The sequence below is a fragment of the Struthio camelus genome, chromosome 6, assembly GCF_040807025.1.
Source record: "Struthio camelus isolate bStrCam1 chromosome 6, bStrCam1.hap1, whole genome shotgun sequence".
In the NCBI taxonomy this organism is placed as follows: Eukaryota; Metazoa; Chordata; class Aves; order Struthioniformes; family Struthionidae; genus Struthio; species Struthio camelus.
Window position 1 is genome coordinate 27,307,495 of NC_090947.1, and position 16,011 is coordinate 27,323,505.

A 16,011-nucleotide genomic window follows, 5' to 3' on the forward strand; every position below is an offset into this window, starting at 1 on the left:
TATAGGGAAGCTCAGTGCATGTTGTTGAAATTGCAGCGGGAATGCAAGTAGGCAGAATGCAGATATCTCACTGGAATTTAATCAAAAGTTTGACAGCATCTCTGACTCTTGCCAAAAAAAACATAGCATAGGATTTAAATGAACTGGAGCCATGAGGGATTGAGTTTACATATCACCTAAAAGATGGCAAAGCCAGCTTTGATGGCATGCCTGGTATCGGCATGGAGCTTCATCTATATCGCACCCTGCAGCGTGGTGGTGCTGATAGCCCGTGCTACCATGGGTATGGAAAGCTGGTTTTGCCCTGGCAGCGCGAAACTTGATATGCTCTAGTTCACTCTGTTTCATGTCAATATTTAACAGTCCACAACACCACATGTTACATAGAACAATATGCTGCTTTCTTCAGCTTCTTGGCAGGTTAAATAAGCTTGCACTGATATACAAGGCTGCTCTAGTTTTTCTTCCTGAGTTAAGTACTTTAAAGCTGGTTCAGATATATCTCTACACAGCCCTCTTGTCCTCAGTATAGAGGACAAAAGAGAACACTACTACTTTCTGAGGAAATAATTCCTGCTCCTCTAGAGTGAGTTTGTTTTGTTTTGTTTTATTTCTAACCCAGCTTAGACATTGGAGAGGGATGTCTCTATTTTTTAAGGCTATTCACTGCAGGAAAAAGGAATCTCTCTCAGTATGAGATTTTCAGTAACATCTATGAAAAGTAGCTTCCAAACTCTGATTGCCTTTCATTGAGACTTGAGCATCTAGCTCCAAGGTCCCATTAAAAATCTAGCCTATAAGGTCAGTGTCTGCTAAGAGGCCAAGGTTCAATGCTGTTCAAACGCCTTGGAATCTATTAGCTGTAAATTGCTGTTCAGAAAAAGAAAAAAGCTATTGCATATATTTTCTTAAGAAAGGGCAGGCTTAAGGTGGAAATTGTTATAATTAACTTTGTTTTTACATTAACATTTAAAAATTACATTTTATGGCATAAAAATGCTTTAGGGACAATTTTTTACGTTCTGGCTTCAGTGACAACAATGGAAAAAATTCATTTGATTTCACTGGACCTGGGTTTTCACTCATTTTTCAGTTTAACTGCTATCTTTGATGTATGTACAACGAAGTAACTAGTTAGTCAGAAATTGTTCATATGTCGTATTCTCTCTTAGTGGATACATAGCTGCTAATAAAAAGCACCATACTAATTGACGGAATTTGGACACGAGCCTGATTCTGAATGAGCATGGAAATTGAATCTTACCGCTAGGACAGGTCCCCACCAGCTTGAGGGGTGAAGCACTTTGGTAGGCTGGTGGCTTTAGGATTACGTGAAGAACTTCAGAGCTCAAATTGGCCCTTTTCACTGATGAGAAAATTTTATTAGATACCCATGCTAGTAGGATGTGTTTGATTATAAACTGGTTGTCGTCTCTTTTTCAGGTTATGGTTTTGTAGACTTTGACAGCCCAGCAGCTGCTCAGAAGGCAGTTTCTGCTTTAAAGGCTAGTGGAGTCCAAGCGCAGATGGCAAAGGTGAGTTAAAATAATTGGCTAATTCTTGCAGCGGCTTGCTTCTGAAGATGAACAAACCTGCACATTGCCAAAGCACTGGCAATGTGAATTCTCAAGTTGCAGACCCTTTACAGAGAGTACAGACCTCAAGCCACGTGAGACGTTAAGGTAATGAAACGGGAGCTTTCAACTGATGTATCCCAAATCAGCTCAGCTAATGCGGTGATGAGAGAAAGGCAGTCTAGTGAAGTCTCCAAACTGCTCTGCTTGGATTTATCACTTTATTCATGACATTATTTTCCCATTGGCTTTGTCAAGAGAATAATTAGCCATAATTTATAAGAACCCAAACTATAGAAGGCTTCACAGATTAAATTCAACATATTAATTCCTGGACACAAGTGAATGGCTGAAATAATTTACAGGTTTTATACGTTGTCTGCTTGATGTTGCTGAGGCTAGCAGTCTCACAACATGGGGTGAATCTTTAAGCATGCATAGCAAAATTTAAGCTTGGGATTCTGTCTTCAGCTTTTCTAGTACATTTTGTGTTGAAAGAATTACTATTTAGATCTGGACTCCCATGATAGATGTCTTCAAATTCTCAGCCAACTCTTTGACAATCTATTTCTTCATCAGGGCAAAACCAAGCATTATTAAAAATAAAGAAATATAATATTTCTTCTTTTGGTCTCATTTTTACTAATTCTTGCTTCTGAATCAGTTTATTAGTTAACAGTGATCTTCAGAGCAGTGATCTTTCAACCTAAAATAAGTTTTGCAAACACATAAAACCAGGGAGCTAATACATTAGTAGTGATTTTGTCATGGATTCTTGTTCAGTCAGATGTCCTGGTTCCAGTAGAATGTCATAGACACCACTATGAATTTATTAAGCAAAGAAAACATTCCCAACATAATTTGTTCATATAATTTGTGGCATCTCTTAAAATTTCTTTTGAATTTGAAAATTAGGTTTAATTTAAAAAAAAAAATCCTGTAATTAAATAGTAATCTCAAAGGCTTTTTTATAAAGTAGAGCTGCAGCAGCTCTAGGAAATCTTTTATAGTTATCCATTAGGTACAGATTTTTTTCAGATGAGATATTTTCCACAGCTTCTCAGCTGAAGAGAACAGTTAAGCTAACAACGTAAAATGTCTTTGGATGGGTTCCAGGGCGACAAAATGGAAACCATATGTTTCATACTTAATGCATGTTTCATTACAGCCATGACACAAATGTACATGCTTACTGGGAAACACTGTTTTTTTTTTAAATAAATAATATTTTATGTAGTTTAATAAAGACCTCTTAATTTATGTTTAGTTTTAAGATTTTATAACATATAACTAATGTTTTATTTAAATAAATACTGTATTTTATAAGAAGCCGTTTCTTCAAAGCAGGATCCCTATTTTAACTTCTTAGATAATCACTGTAAAATATATACCAGATTTTTCAAAACCTCTGTCTACCACCTTATGGATATGATATCTAAGTAGGGGGGGGAGAGAAAGGTGAACACAACTGATGTACATTCATTTTGCTAATGAAAAAGTTTAGCTGTCTAATCTAATTGTCTTCTTGACTCTAGTAGATAGAGAAGCTCTAATAATTCTCCATACTAAGCTAATGAATATGTACTATGGGGAAAAATTAAGAATCTTTTAAGAATTAAGAATCTAAATCTTTTCTTCCACTAGTTAGTTGCAAAAAGAGACCATAGACTATATTGCTGATATTTTTTTCTGTTATCATTAATTCAAAAATGTGCACCAGAATACCTGACAGTTTTGATAGGCTTTCTGACACTGTGTGTATATTAGGCCTGGTGACTTGAGCGTAGTCGATATCTGTAAATTTTACGTTAGACTGAAATAAAGGTATCTGCTTCTCAAATTGGTAAGACTGCTTGAATTATTTCCCAAAAAACAGTAGCAAAGATTTCAGGAGTGACTGGGAGCCTTGAGTGCTTTGATTTTTGTCTCTTTGATTTGAGCCATTGAATTTTTTTTCTGGGAAGTGCTCCTCTCCTTTTGTCTGAAAAATCATATCTCCCGTTGAGTGCTCAGAGTTGAGAGTCACTAGTCCCTTAAAGCTGTTTTGACAAGATTAGCAAATCAGGCTCTTCACATACAAGAAACTGTATAAAAATTTGCATGCATTTGTGTATTTAATGTTCTCCTTTTGCATGTTACCATCTGTGCTATACAGGGATCTTGTTTAGTGTGGCTTTAGCCTGAATTTCACACCAAAAGATTTGGAGGAGAGTTTGTCAGCTGTCTTGCTGATGGGTTCCCTCATTGACCAGTACAACTGCTTCAGTCTCAAAGAGAAGTGCTGGTTGGCTGGATCTGTCGGGGGAAGGTGTTATTATGCCTGTCCGTGGGTTATGGCTCCTAAATGTGCTCCTCCTCCTCCCGGATCGCTGCGGCAGTCCCGTGACCTGCAGCAGATGCAGTGGAAGGAAAAATTTTGTAGCTGGGGACGTGTTCTGAATTTGACTGCCATAAACCACTTTTTGCAGTGTCGTGCTAGAGCTACGCGTAGGTGATTTATAAGTTATTCACTTTAGCAAGATCATCTGAAAATCCTAGTCAGGAGAAATGCTTCACATTATACATAGTAAAGCTGCTCTTTATTTTGTAGACATAACTTCAAATATTGGACTTGGTGAGACTTTCTGTCCAATGGGTAAGATCATTCTGTACTCAGCTGCCTGTTTCCAAGTTGAGCCGACTCCAGAAAAATACAGGCTCATCTGCTACGTTTCAGCTATTGTTGAGCAGACTTTAAGGGTTTGGGGCCTGAGACTTAGCTTCGAGCCACATCCTGTCAAATCTGTTCCAGTTGGGGTCACTGCAGAGAAGTGGCAACATCTTGGTAGCTGTCACGATGATAGTGTCAGTTAAAGAGCCAAATACTAGAGAAATGTGCAAGAAACATTATGTCTTCAATTATTTTGCTCTTTCAGAAGTCTGAATTTGGAAAACTTTACTAAGACGATTGCTCTGAAGCAACTTTAGAAATTGTTGCTTTACGCTGGTTAAAAGTATCTTCTGCTGACAGCTAAACTGAAAGGCTTCTGCTGATTTTTTGCCAGTCTGTCAGCTCACTCTAATAAAAGCTTACAACAAGATGTTAGTGCACTGCCAGTGGACTGGAGTAGCTTTTTCACTGAGAAGTAAAATGGAGGTAATGGGCAATTGCCCTTCTCTTCTATTTCATTTGTGTATTTCCAGCATTTAATCTTGTTAGCCATCTTTTCTAGAGCGTTTCTGTGACTGTGGAAAGGGATCAGGAGATGATGTGAGCTGTGATGGTAGCCACTTTGTTTCAGGGCATCCTGCACAGTCAATAGTTTATCTCTTGCTCTAGAGATAAAGTAGGGAAAGAGCAGGTATTTGTCTTGCGAGAGTACTGTTATTTCTCAGCTAGTTAGTAACTGGCTAAATGTCTAATTTTTATTTTGGTTCATTTCAAGTTCTTCTTGAAATTTCTTCATTTAATTATTTTATTGCCCTTGCTCCTGGAGGAGTGCTTTAATAATAAACCAGTGATGCAAACTTCAACAATATGGTTTTGCAGAGCTACACCTTCCTAGATCAGATTAGTTGTGTTCTTGCAAAGTTCGGCTTGTCCTCATGGAAAGATTTGTTGTTTTATTAAAGATATACTTTGTACTTTAAAGATTGCTTTTCAGTGCTTCTATAGTTGTTTGAATATTGTAACTTTCTAGGAGTGTGGAGTTTGGGCATCCGGTGACTCCCTTAAGAAGAATATGGTATTGCTTAAGTTTTGTAGAAAATGGTAGATTTGTAGAGTTTTGTAGAAACGGTATTTTAAAATGAGACCATTAAAATAACAAATCGTATTTTAAATACCAGTGAGGAAAGATTTGGTGCTTGGAAACCTTTGACTGAATCCCAGCTCTTTACAACTCTGGGACAGAGGGCTAAAAAATATGTAACAGGATATGAAATACTGCTTTCTCAGTGTTTAGTCAACTTAAATCTTATTGTACCTTACATTGTTTCTTAAAAATAATGAACCCTAAAACAAAATGTGTTTCTCTAGGAGCAGCACAGTCAGTAAACGAACACTGCTGATCTTTGTTACGAAAGTTGTCATTTTTGCTGTCAGGATGGGTTTTTATTATCTGAGCGATTTCTCTCTCCTTCCCCCACCCCAAAGGTAAAATCAGTGAGATCATTAGGATTTTACGCTGTTCAGAGCAGATAATAAATGGCTTTGCATCTGAAACCAGATGCACACAGGAAATCTACTGTTTATTGGCATTTTGAATGGAGATTTAAAAAAAATTGAGAATCTGTAAGGGACATACTAGAGATGGTGAAGCCCGAGCGCTGTGGAGGTACACATAACTTAAATCCTCCTAAGTTTTTGACATTGAACTTAATATGAGATGTTTGAGTTGATGTTCAGATAAAATTCTCTCTTGTTGAATGATATTCATCTGCTGTTTACTTGTTGCTCCAGAAGCAACTATTTCAGATGACTGGAAAAGCAATCATTTTAAATGGAAAACTGGGTTTAATTCTTACTCTTCTGGATGTGAACTAATATGTGAATATAAAAGGTAATAAAGTAAAAACTACTGAGTAAGAATAGTTAATAAATAATTAACCATTAATAATTAAGCTTTTTTCATCTTTCTATCTGGCGAATTTAAGCCAAGAGAAGTATGATTGTATTTACAGCCTAAATAAAGTGAAGTAAGGAATGTCTATATTGTACTGCCTGCGATATAGAGATATCTAAGCTAGTTAGACTACCAGCCTGGCTATGGCAGCTCAGAGCTCACTGAGTGCTAATTAACTTCCTTCTTGGCATGTGACAGTTGTGTAGGCATATTATCTAGGTCACGGTAGGTATACAACTTTCCGAGGTAATATAGTGAAAGGCTTATAGCTTTTAGAATAGTACTACATACTGAGCTACTCCTTTTTGTAAAGATCTTGTAATGCACTTTGGGCATCACAAGAAAGCCCATGTGGAGCATACAGTCCAGTGCTCTCACAAGTGTATTTCAGTCCTGTCTTTAAAATTGGCATGGTGCCCTGCCTTTAAAATAGCTTACCACCCAAATCCAACACAATTGCAGTAGGCTCAATGAGCCTGATCCCCCAGCTTTTATGTTTTTGAAGACCTTGGCTTCCTTCCCGACTCCTCCTCTACTCCTGCTTTCTCTGTTCCTGAGTTTTTTAGTTCTACCCTATACACTACTTAGCTATGCTGTAAGATTGTCAGTGACAGACCGTTTAGTTTACAGCTTAAACAAGTGATATTCGTTCTTTCCTCGTTTGTGTTTTCCTAATTTTTTTCCTGTGGAAGTGCAAACTTATCTTTGGTAAATGTATGCTATTTATAACAGAACCCGTAAAAATAATCCCTGGCCTTGGAGATCTGTGGGCATTATTTTGAGCCAAGGAATGTTGTTCTATGTACCAATGCACATTTTTGGGGGAAGACTCATTGTTTATCTGTTCAAAGATTTCTCAACAGTAGCACTTTTCCTAGGGCTTAGGGCATCATATTCAGTGTTATAATTCCCTCTTTTTTTAAAATATTCACTTACTTGTGCAGGCAATTGAATATACTCCAACTTCTTATATCAGATCTTACAAATCACCAAACGTTTTCACCAATGTCAGGCTTGTGCAAAAAATTAGGGCTATCTTTAGAATTGTTTCTCACGCAAGCTGCATGAGAAGGATGCGTGTGCTAACACTGCAAAGTGTGTTTTACCAGCCTACTGATTATTCCACCACTCATAAGGTGCTGTTGCCGTATTCTGGAGCAGTCTGTTGGCTCTCAAAGCAGTAGGCCAACTCTTTAACTCATTACATAGGTTATTTTTGGTTTGTTTTAAATATTAGACCATTGTCTGCGTTCAGATGGATCCTCTGAAATCCAGAGAGTCTTAATCTTGTTGTCTTTTTATTCTTTACTAATGGTTAGGAAGGCAGAACTGTGAAGCTCTCCCTTTATCTTTCTTCCCAGTTAAGTTAATTGCAGGAGCATTTTTTATATCCTAAACTTACTTTAGGTGACGTTTTTCTTCAAAGATATTGGAAAAGATGAACTGTCGAGCTATGACACAAGTCTGAATTGCACAGGAGGTACGGGTTTTTTGGGAGGGGAAGGCCTATTTAGCCGCTTGACCTCATCTCTGTAACAGAAGTCAAGGCTGTTCCACATCCATTAAACGTAATGTACTAAAGGCAGAAGAGCATGGCTTGGAGTTAGCAAGTATGAGAAACAGCTAACTTTTATGACTTTTAATAATGTATTGCTTTTTGTACTTGCCTTCACTGTGGCAGCCTTCTGGAGAATTAAATCAGTTTTCATTCCTACAGAGTAAAGTAAGTAAATAAGTTTAGGTTTCCATGGCAGCTAGTGCTCTTAATCTAACTAGAGAAGGTAGGCATATTGCGATATTTTTTATTCTGCATCTGGGCTTCTGAATGCCAAAGAACAGATGACAGGCAAACAGGAGCTAACTCGGGCAGTATCTTACAGCAGTTTTTAGAAACTGTTTTGAAAGGAAAGTTTTCTTTTTACCCGGTCTGCAGTCCTTATTGTAGGCAAGAGCATTAAATCTTAGAATACAGTTGTAATAGATTGTTTTAAGTAAATTTAATCAATTTCCCCTCATTTGTGTACTTAAAATTTAATTAGCTAAAATAAAAAGCTCAAAGATGGTTATTTTAAATCTAGTGCATATCTGGTGCATTACTGCAAAACCAAGTTCTTAGAAGTCGTTTTACAATAAATTGAAGGTAAGCCAAACTTTGCTTACCTGAGGGCTAAATGACCATTATTGCAGCAATTGTATTTGCATAAAATAAGACAGTTAACAGCCACTTCCCCTGTGTACACAGCTTCAGCCCACAAAAGTCTTATCTCAGTTGCTAGGCAGTGCGGTGGCTTGTTCAGGCAAGGGTAGCATGCCCTATTATGGGTCTTGGCGGACTTTCTGAGCTTTCTGTTGAATGTGGTGGCACCCGTGAGCAACGTTACGACTCCCAGGGTGCACTTCTGTGCTCTTGTAGTACAGACCAAGTGCGAATGCCAAGAGAATAAAAAAGAAGTGTATGATTGCATTAATTGTCTGATTGCAAACTTGAACATGATTCTCACTGTAGTTAACATTTGTTTTTATATGGTTCTTATTCTTCTTTATAATACAGATGTGCCTATGAACATGAATTAAAATATTTAGCTTGTTAATCATATATAATCTTTTGGGATTCTGGACCAGTGAAGTTTGTGGTAGTGATTTTTCCACTGAAATGTCTTGTTAACAACCTCCAGCCAGCCAGTGTTAAAATTGTGGCTAAAACGGACATATTTCAATGAGACACAGGCCAGTTGTAAATTTTAAAATAGTTTCTATATGAAGGCAGACAAGCATTTAATCCCATCCCTATCAGCCAGAGGATCTTCCATGCTGTGAGCAGTGTCTACTCACATGTCTCTGAATGGCTATCTGTTAACTGTGACCTTGCACAGAGCAAGAGAAAACAGATGTCTTAACATTTTGCCAAGTTTCTTGCTTGAATTTTAGGAACAGTTCCACACGCACAGGGAGGTTTTTGTTAATTTCTTTCAGATGATGGTAGAGCATTTCACATTATGTCGGACTCCTGATCACCACTTTTCCACAGATATGAGCGTTAGCAGTTGATTATTCCTATCTTTGTTGTGAGAAATATTGTATCTTCCATTTGGCTTATTAAGTTAGTGATGTAAACACTTTTTAGGAACAGGAAGTGTACTAACCAAAAAGAGCACTCTTCTAAATGGTTGTTTTATTGTGTTCAGCTAGAGAAGTTATGGAGACATGTCTAAAGGTGTTTGGTGAGAAAAGACCAAGAGAAATTTTGAACATGAATTGCTAAAAATAACACTTCCCAATTGCCTCAGTAACCCAAATACTGACTTTAGCCCAGAAATTCCCTGACATTTGCCCATAACCTGCAAAGAACTGAGTGCTTTCAGCACCTGCTGAAGGTCATGTAAACTGAGGAGACCCTGCACTCAAGTATTAATATGAAGACTCTCAAATTAAACAGATTTCCTAGATCATTTAGGGTTTAAAAAAAAAACAACCCAAAAAATCCATCAATGGTTCAGTGATCTATATTTTAATCTTAGCTTACTAGCTTGAATCTTTCCACTGACTTTAGTGGTTTTTTTCTAATCATTCCTGTAAAATGGTACAAACCATTTAAAGGAATTTAGATTTTCTTAGGTGAAAGCAGTTTATATGGGTTCACAGATTTTAAACACAGAAAAATCTACCTTGGAATGCATTTAGAATGTTTACAGTCTTATAGGCAAGGTTTGAGTTGGGTTGTTCATGTTTGCAGATATTTTTGATGCAGTCTCACTTACTTGCTAAATTACAGAATAAAGATTAGAAAATTATATATCAAAGGAATTAATTTTCCCTTCTGAAACAGAGCTGTAATAATTATGCAAACCAAACTATGATGAGACAGGTTTCAGGAAGGAAGGAAGTCACAGAAGTAAACATATTAAACTGCTGTTTGCCAGAGAGAGGCATAGGGGCAAGTTAAAAAAAATTGTCTTCCTCCTAACTGTCTGAATTTTTAAATGTTTAACCATTTTCTGTGCCAAAACTTTATATAAGAGCAAACATCTATTTGTACAGTGCCTTTTGTGCAAGACGGGATAAAGATGGATGGGGAGTCCTAGCCGTGGTTAGTATTTGAAAGTCAGCTTAGAAATCTAGTGTATTCCAAGGGAAACGCCTACCCAGATCTCAAAAACCTACCCAGATCACTGTTTTAAGGCTTACTAGTCTAATGGGGATGATAGAAGCTGCATGATGACGTAAGTAATAAAGGGGTGGACAAGGAGGTGTTTTGCACATTACTAGGCCTAATTTTTTCACTTTCAAACTCTATAAAATTCCAAATATCCTCTAGTTTTGTCCTTATTTGGGAATAGGTCTACTCTACCTACAATGTTATCTTAGTATTGTAAACCAACTAGCTTAGGGAGCAGAGGTGGTCTTTTTTCCTACCAAATGAAGAAATGGATTAAATTAATCTATCCTGACGTATTTGCTCTTGTGGTTGAACTGCTGCCAGTGCCCAAGGGTTTGGGGCACTACCTAAACATCTGCACTGCAGATATAATCTTTGCGCACTTTGGAAAGCGTTGGCATTTAAACTATTTTGTTCTGGGAGAATTACAGAGGAATGAAATCTCAACCAGCAGTCCAGCATTTCCCAGTGACAACCCGATCCTTTGGCCTTCTTTTTGCCCTTCCTCTCCCATACCTGCCGTCTTTACTGCTTCTAGCTATAGACGTATGCAGAAATACCTTCAAATTCCCTATTCCCACTGTGGTCGGTATGTTCTGTTGAAGGATCAAAAGCAGAAATAACTGAATTCCTGGGAGTATTCTGGTTGTAATATACTGCCACAGAAAAAATGTCAAGCAAGTAGGGGTTGGAGCTAAATCCTCTCCAGTCACCCATTCAGCACTCACCTGACAGAAATCCAGTCTTGTTACTATTACAAGGTAAGGATTGTATCATGGGAAGCAAGTCAAATCTTTCCTTCAGAACATATTTTCTGTTCAGAAAAGCAATTTCCTTAGAGAGAGCAATTTCCTTAGATGCTGTTCTCTCTCTCTTTTTTTCTTTTTTTTTTCTTCCCCCACTTCCAAAGGGACTTGGAAATCGGGCTAGTGCTAATGTTGCTAATGCTCTAAGAACTTAAGCATTCCTATCTCTTTTTCTGATAACTTGAATTTGCGGCACAAAGTTCTCTCAGATAGGTTGGTAGGTGCAAGAATCATGCTCCCCAGCATGTACGGAGGAAAAGCTTTGTGTCGCACAGTGAATCCCAGTAGGCTTTTGTATCCCTTTCAGCAAGGAAGGCCTGTGGTCTCTAGTCCTGAATGCACTTCACAGATAATGAAAATGTGGTAACCCCACAGGTTGCAACAGGAACTCCAGACAGGGGGAATGTCATCTCCCCAGTTATCCAAATAAAACTTACTGCTCTTACATTCTGCATTTAAAGTGAATTTCTTTCTTCATTCATTGGTTCTGAACGTGAGCTTTTCCTTTTTGCATGTAAATTACATTTTTATTGGTGTGAACAAAATATGTCATTTATTTTTTTCATCTTTCCAAATGTTGTTAGGCTTTTGTAATGAGAACATTTCTATAATAAAAGAAAGCCTGAATTATATTATTAAAAAAAATTAGCAACGTAGATGAAAATATTCTAAAGGTCTAAATTCCAACTTGCATGCTGTTTTAGGTTTTTTAGAGAAGTTTTAAGATGCGTGTGTACAGTATATTTTACAGATTATAATAAAGTTTTAAAAATGCAAAATTTTCCTTTCAAAGACTACTCAGAGTTTCAGAAAATTAACCTCTAGCTAGAAATGCAATTTTGTGATGCCTGTATCTAAAACCACCAATAAAGCTTTTGCTAATAGTATTCATTAAAGAAGAAGGCAAGCCTACATAACTCAAGGTATAAAACAGAATTGTCTAACACAGTCTAAGTAACAAACTAATTCCAAAAACATTAAAACTATCTTTTTCTCAGATTCCTAGCTGGGAAAATATGAACTGTATGTTAAAAATGTAGTTATTGTAACATAGATTATTTTCCCTCATGGATGAACACTGCCCAGCAAGGAACATTAATGTGAACTCTGAACTTTCAGTGGATCTGCTTTCTCATCTTCTTTTTCTGCTGATTTTTTTCTAATATGAAGGACAAATCAGATGTTCTAAGATAATTTCAACCAAGTACTATATGGATTCAATATTATTTTTAGAAGGAAAGTCTTTTTTTTTGTTTTTGGTGGTTTGCTTTTTTAAAACAGTATTTTTTTCATGTTGTTGCATGACTTGCCTCATGCTAGCTAACAAGGAAAATTCGTGGTGATCAGCTGCCATTTTTAAGGGACTGTAAATGGACTGACTAGGACAACACCTGGGAAAAGTCTGTGTTTGTAAGGTATATGGGAATTCAGTGTGGCTAGGAATTAAAATCCTATCAGTGGCATTGTGTGCAGATGAGGAGGGTGTACTGGGAACGTTTCCCATTTACAGGTCCTTTAATGCTGAAATTTCTTAAAAATCCATACAGACAACTTCAAAACATCAGCCCTTTCTAGCTGAAAGTGAGACTGTGTGCAAAAACAGCAAAGGGTCTTAAGCACACCCAGAATACAATTTACTTGCACAATTTTAGTTTCAATCTCTTTGGGAATATGTGAATTCATTTCTGTGGCTAAGGGGCTGGACCCCCCTTTATTGCTAGCAAAAACCAGCCACAACTGAGAGGTAATATCCAGGATATAAAATTATTAACATATATGATATGCTATCAAAGATACTGAGGTATTATTAATATAAAGGCAATTTAAGGATAAATTGATGTGTAATCTACATAAGAGAATATCACCAGCTATATAGCTATAATCACTTTAATTAATGTTTTGATTCCAGTAGGAGAGTTTTGTGGGTTTTTTTTGTTTATTTGTTTTCTGGTTTGATTTAAACTTCTCTCTAAATAAAGTTAGCCCTCTTGTACAAAATGAAAATACACCGAGGACTATGCCAACCAAATTTGGTTTATTTCAATTCTTAATGCTGGAAAAGTTCTCCTAGAGCGTTTAACGCATCCTGCAGAGACTTAGATCTATACAGGGAGCCGCACTGATGTTCATCAAGGTTTTGCACAACTGTAAGTCCAAGCTGCGTAGTCTTCCTAGATTCAGGATGTATCATCATAGAGCATGGCCAGCAGTAGGAGAGAGGTGCCAGAGATGCATCCCTAGCCGGAGCTGGAGAATCCAGAGACAAACGCTGGAAATGATTGATTTCAGCAAAAGCGTTTCCTGGGTCAAAGAGGGAATTTCGTGTTAAACATACGGATCACACACACAAAAAAAGAACAGTCATATGGTTAGGGGTATTACAAAGATTTTTCTATATTTATCTCCTATATCTAATAAAAGCCCTAATCACTCGCCTGCTGACTGTCCTCCTCTATCTTTTTGACTGTTGCTAGAGAAAGTTTTTGGAAGACATTTGTATTGTCTCAATACATAATGTAAAAGTTTGATGAAAACTCAAAAACGTTCATGTGCGGGAGAAGATGGTGCCCCACTCACTTTTGTGTATATCAGCCTATTTTTATGGTAATATTTTGGCAACGTATGTACTTTTGAATGCATTTTCTCCCTTTTCCCCTATTATTTACATATTCTCATTCCAATCTTTTCTCTTTTTAATTTACATCTAGCTTTTCTTTTAGCTCTTTTCCATCTGTGTGATATTTGCTGTCTGCTAAGTTCTTTCCTTTGTGTTGTTTTTGCTTTTTCTTTTTCTTTGCAGAAAGCCTTAAAGCTAAAGTTGTAATATAGAATATAAATGGTCAATTATTCATCTTTATCGCCACTTTAAAAATGTAATTGTTAGCAGTTTCTAAGGAAGAGGAGAGCTTCTCTTTTGAAGGCTGTATACAATGACAGAAGATGGAGATTGCTAATGCTAGGGAAGAGCAGCCTTTAGAAAGGGGAATTGTTGTTCTCCTTTATGTTCAACATGTCTTTCCAATGTATTGAGCTAAACAGTTGTTTTTAATTCTGTTTCAGCAACAAGAGCAAGATCCAACTAACTTATACATTTCCAATTTGCCACTTTCGATGGATGAGCAGGAGCTTGAGAACATGCTTAAACCATTTGGGCAGGTTATCTCTACAAGGATACTGCGTGACTCAAGTGGGACAAGCCGTGGTGTTGGCTTTGCGAGGTACTTCAGTGTCATTAGCTGCACTGTTTTTTTCTCTTTTTAGAAGAAGACTATATTCTGTATTTTAAAAAACAAAACTTTTCCCAGTAATTCAGGATTTCATCTGGAATAGGTAGAAAAGGCAGAAATTATAGAAAGTGACCAAACCTTTAAAGAAACGGGGATCTAAACAGAGATACCAACAGGACTTTGTTAGTTTATCCTTTGCTTAAGCTATTATGGCTGCGTCTCAGCTCTCTTACATGGCTAAATCTGCATCTATTACTCTTACTGAGCAACCATCCAGGGTAAAGAGTTCACTCTCCATAGCTTCCTCCTCTTCATTGTACTTCTCCTTTCTCCACTGTCCCTGAACCAGTAAGCAAGAGTCATGCAGGGCTTTGGCGTGGTCTAACCCTGTGGCTGGGGTTCAAGCCCATTAACCGTGTCACCAGTTAAACCTAGGTTAACTGATCTTTATTTTTGCTAAATGTGGACTCCTCAAAAACACGGGGGGGAGTAGCCTTCCTAAGAAGGAGGGGAAGAAACTTCTGCTGTGGCATTTCTGGCTTTTGAGTCTTGAATTTCAGACAGAAGACCATAAGGAAGAACTTTTTTTTTTTCATTAGTTCCTCTGAGAAAATCAACTCATCATCACTCTTCAAACGTCAGTCCTTTGAATTTTCTGGCTCGTTAACATGCTGTCATTTGGGAATGAAAATATTTTTATACACTTACAGTAAATCTCACCTTAAAATATTTCACAGCTCAGTCAAATACTTCTCCCAAATCAACAAGAAAAAGTATTTTCCATAGATAAGTAGACACCTCCCAAATACACTGTCCATGTGCATCCACCTTCTCTCTAGTTAATACAGACATTTGCTCTGGGGTTTCTTCATCAAAGGTTTTTTCTGCATACTTCTAGTATTTTCCCATGCCTGATTAAGTCCTGCTTTAAACCTAGGATGGCACGGTAATCACAATTTGGAGGCTTTAAATTGAATATTTCTATTATCAAAAATAGAGGCATGCTTTGTGCAATTGGGATTTGAGATTTGGGATTCTCAAAAGTATTTTATAAAATCTCTGCCAACAATCAAATTCCAATAATTCAGATATTCAGCCAGTATGACAGTAGCTCTATGTTTGAAAAAACAGCAAAATCTAAAATTAGTACACGAAGAAGAACTGAACAAATTATGTTTCCTGATGAAGCCAGAAATTTCAGGGATTGGTCTCACTGTGAATTGGCTATTGGAAGTTCACAGGACTTCGATTTTTTTTTTTCCTTGAAATCATTTATTTGCCTAGCAAACTGGCCTGTTTCAGAGAGAAACAACAAAGGAACAAAACTAGAAACACTGGGAAGAGATATCGTTAATTACTTAAGACTACAAAACCAGTGAGCTTGATTTTTACCTAGATTTCTTCCTCTCCCCTTTAAATAAATAATAAATGTTTGCCGTATCTTTGGTGAAAGGTTAATTTGACGTTTTTATTTCATTCATATACTTGTAGCTTTTATTTTTTATATGAGCATATGTACAAATATTTGAGTGTGAACTCCATACAACTATAAACAAAATGTGTGTGTGTTTTTGGATGACTTACAAAGTGAGTATATATTCACATATTATATGTACTCATTTTGAAAATACTGATATTTTCCCT

The 16,011-nt window shown here is 37.0% G+C and overlaps 1 protein-coding gene across 7 annotated transcripts in view; it reads left to right on the forward strand.

Moving 5' to 3' along the window:
• RBMS1 (RNA binding motif single stranded interacting protein 1) overlaps nucleotides 1-16,011 on the forward strand; it is a 153,615-nt gene that overhangs the window by 113,012 nt on the left and 24,592 nt on the right. For all 7 annotated transcript variants that reach the window (XM_068948795.1, XM_068948800.1, XM_068948796.1 and 4 more), the window contains exons 4-5: nucleotides 1,444-1,535; nucleotides 14,201-14,358. In XM_068948795.1, the coding sequence (XP_068804896.1) occupies nucleotides 1,444-1,535; nucleotides 14,201-14,358 (250 nt within the window). The remainder of the gene's footprint in view (nucleotides 1-1,443; nucleotides 1,536-14,200; nucleotides 14,359-16,011) is intronic.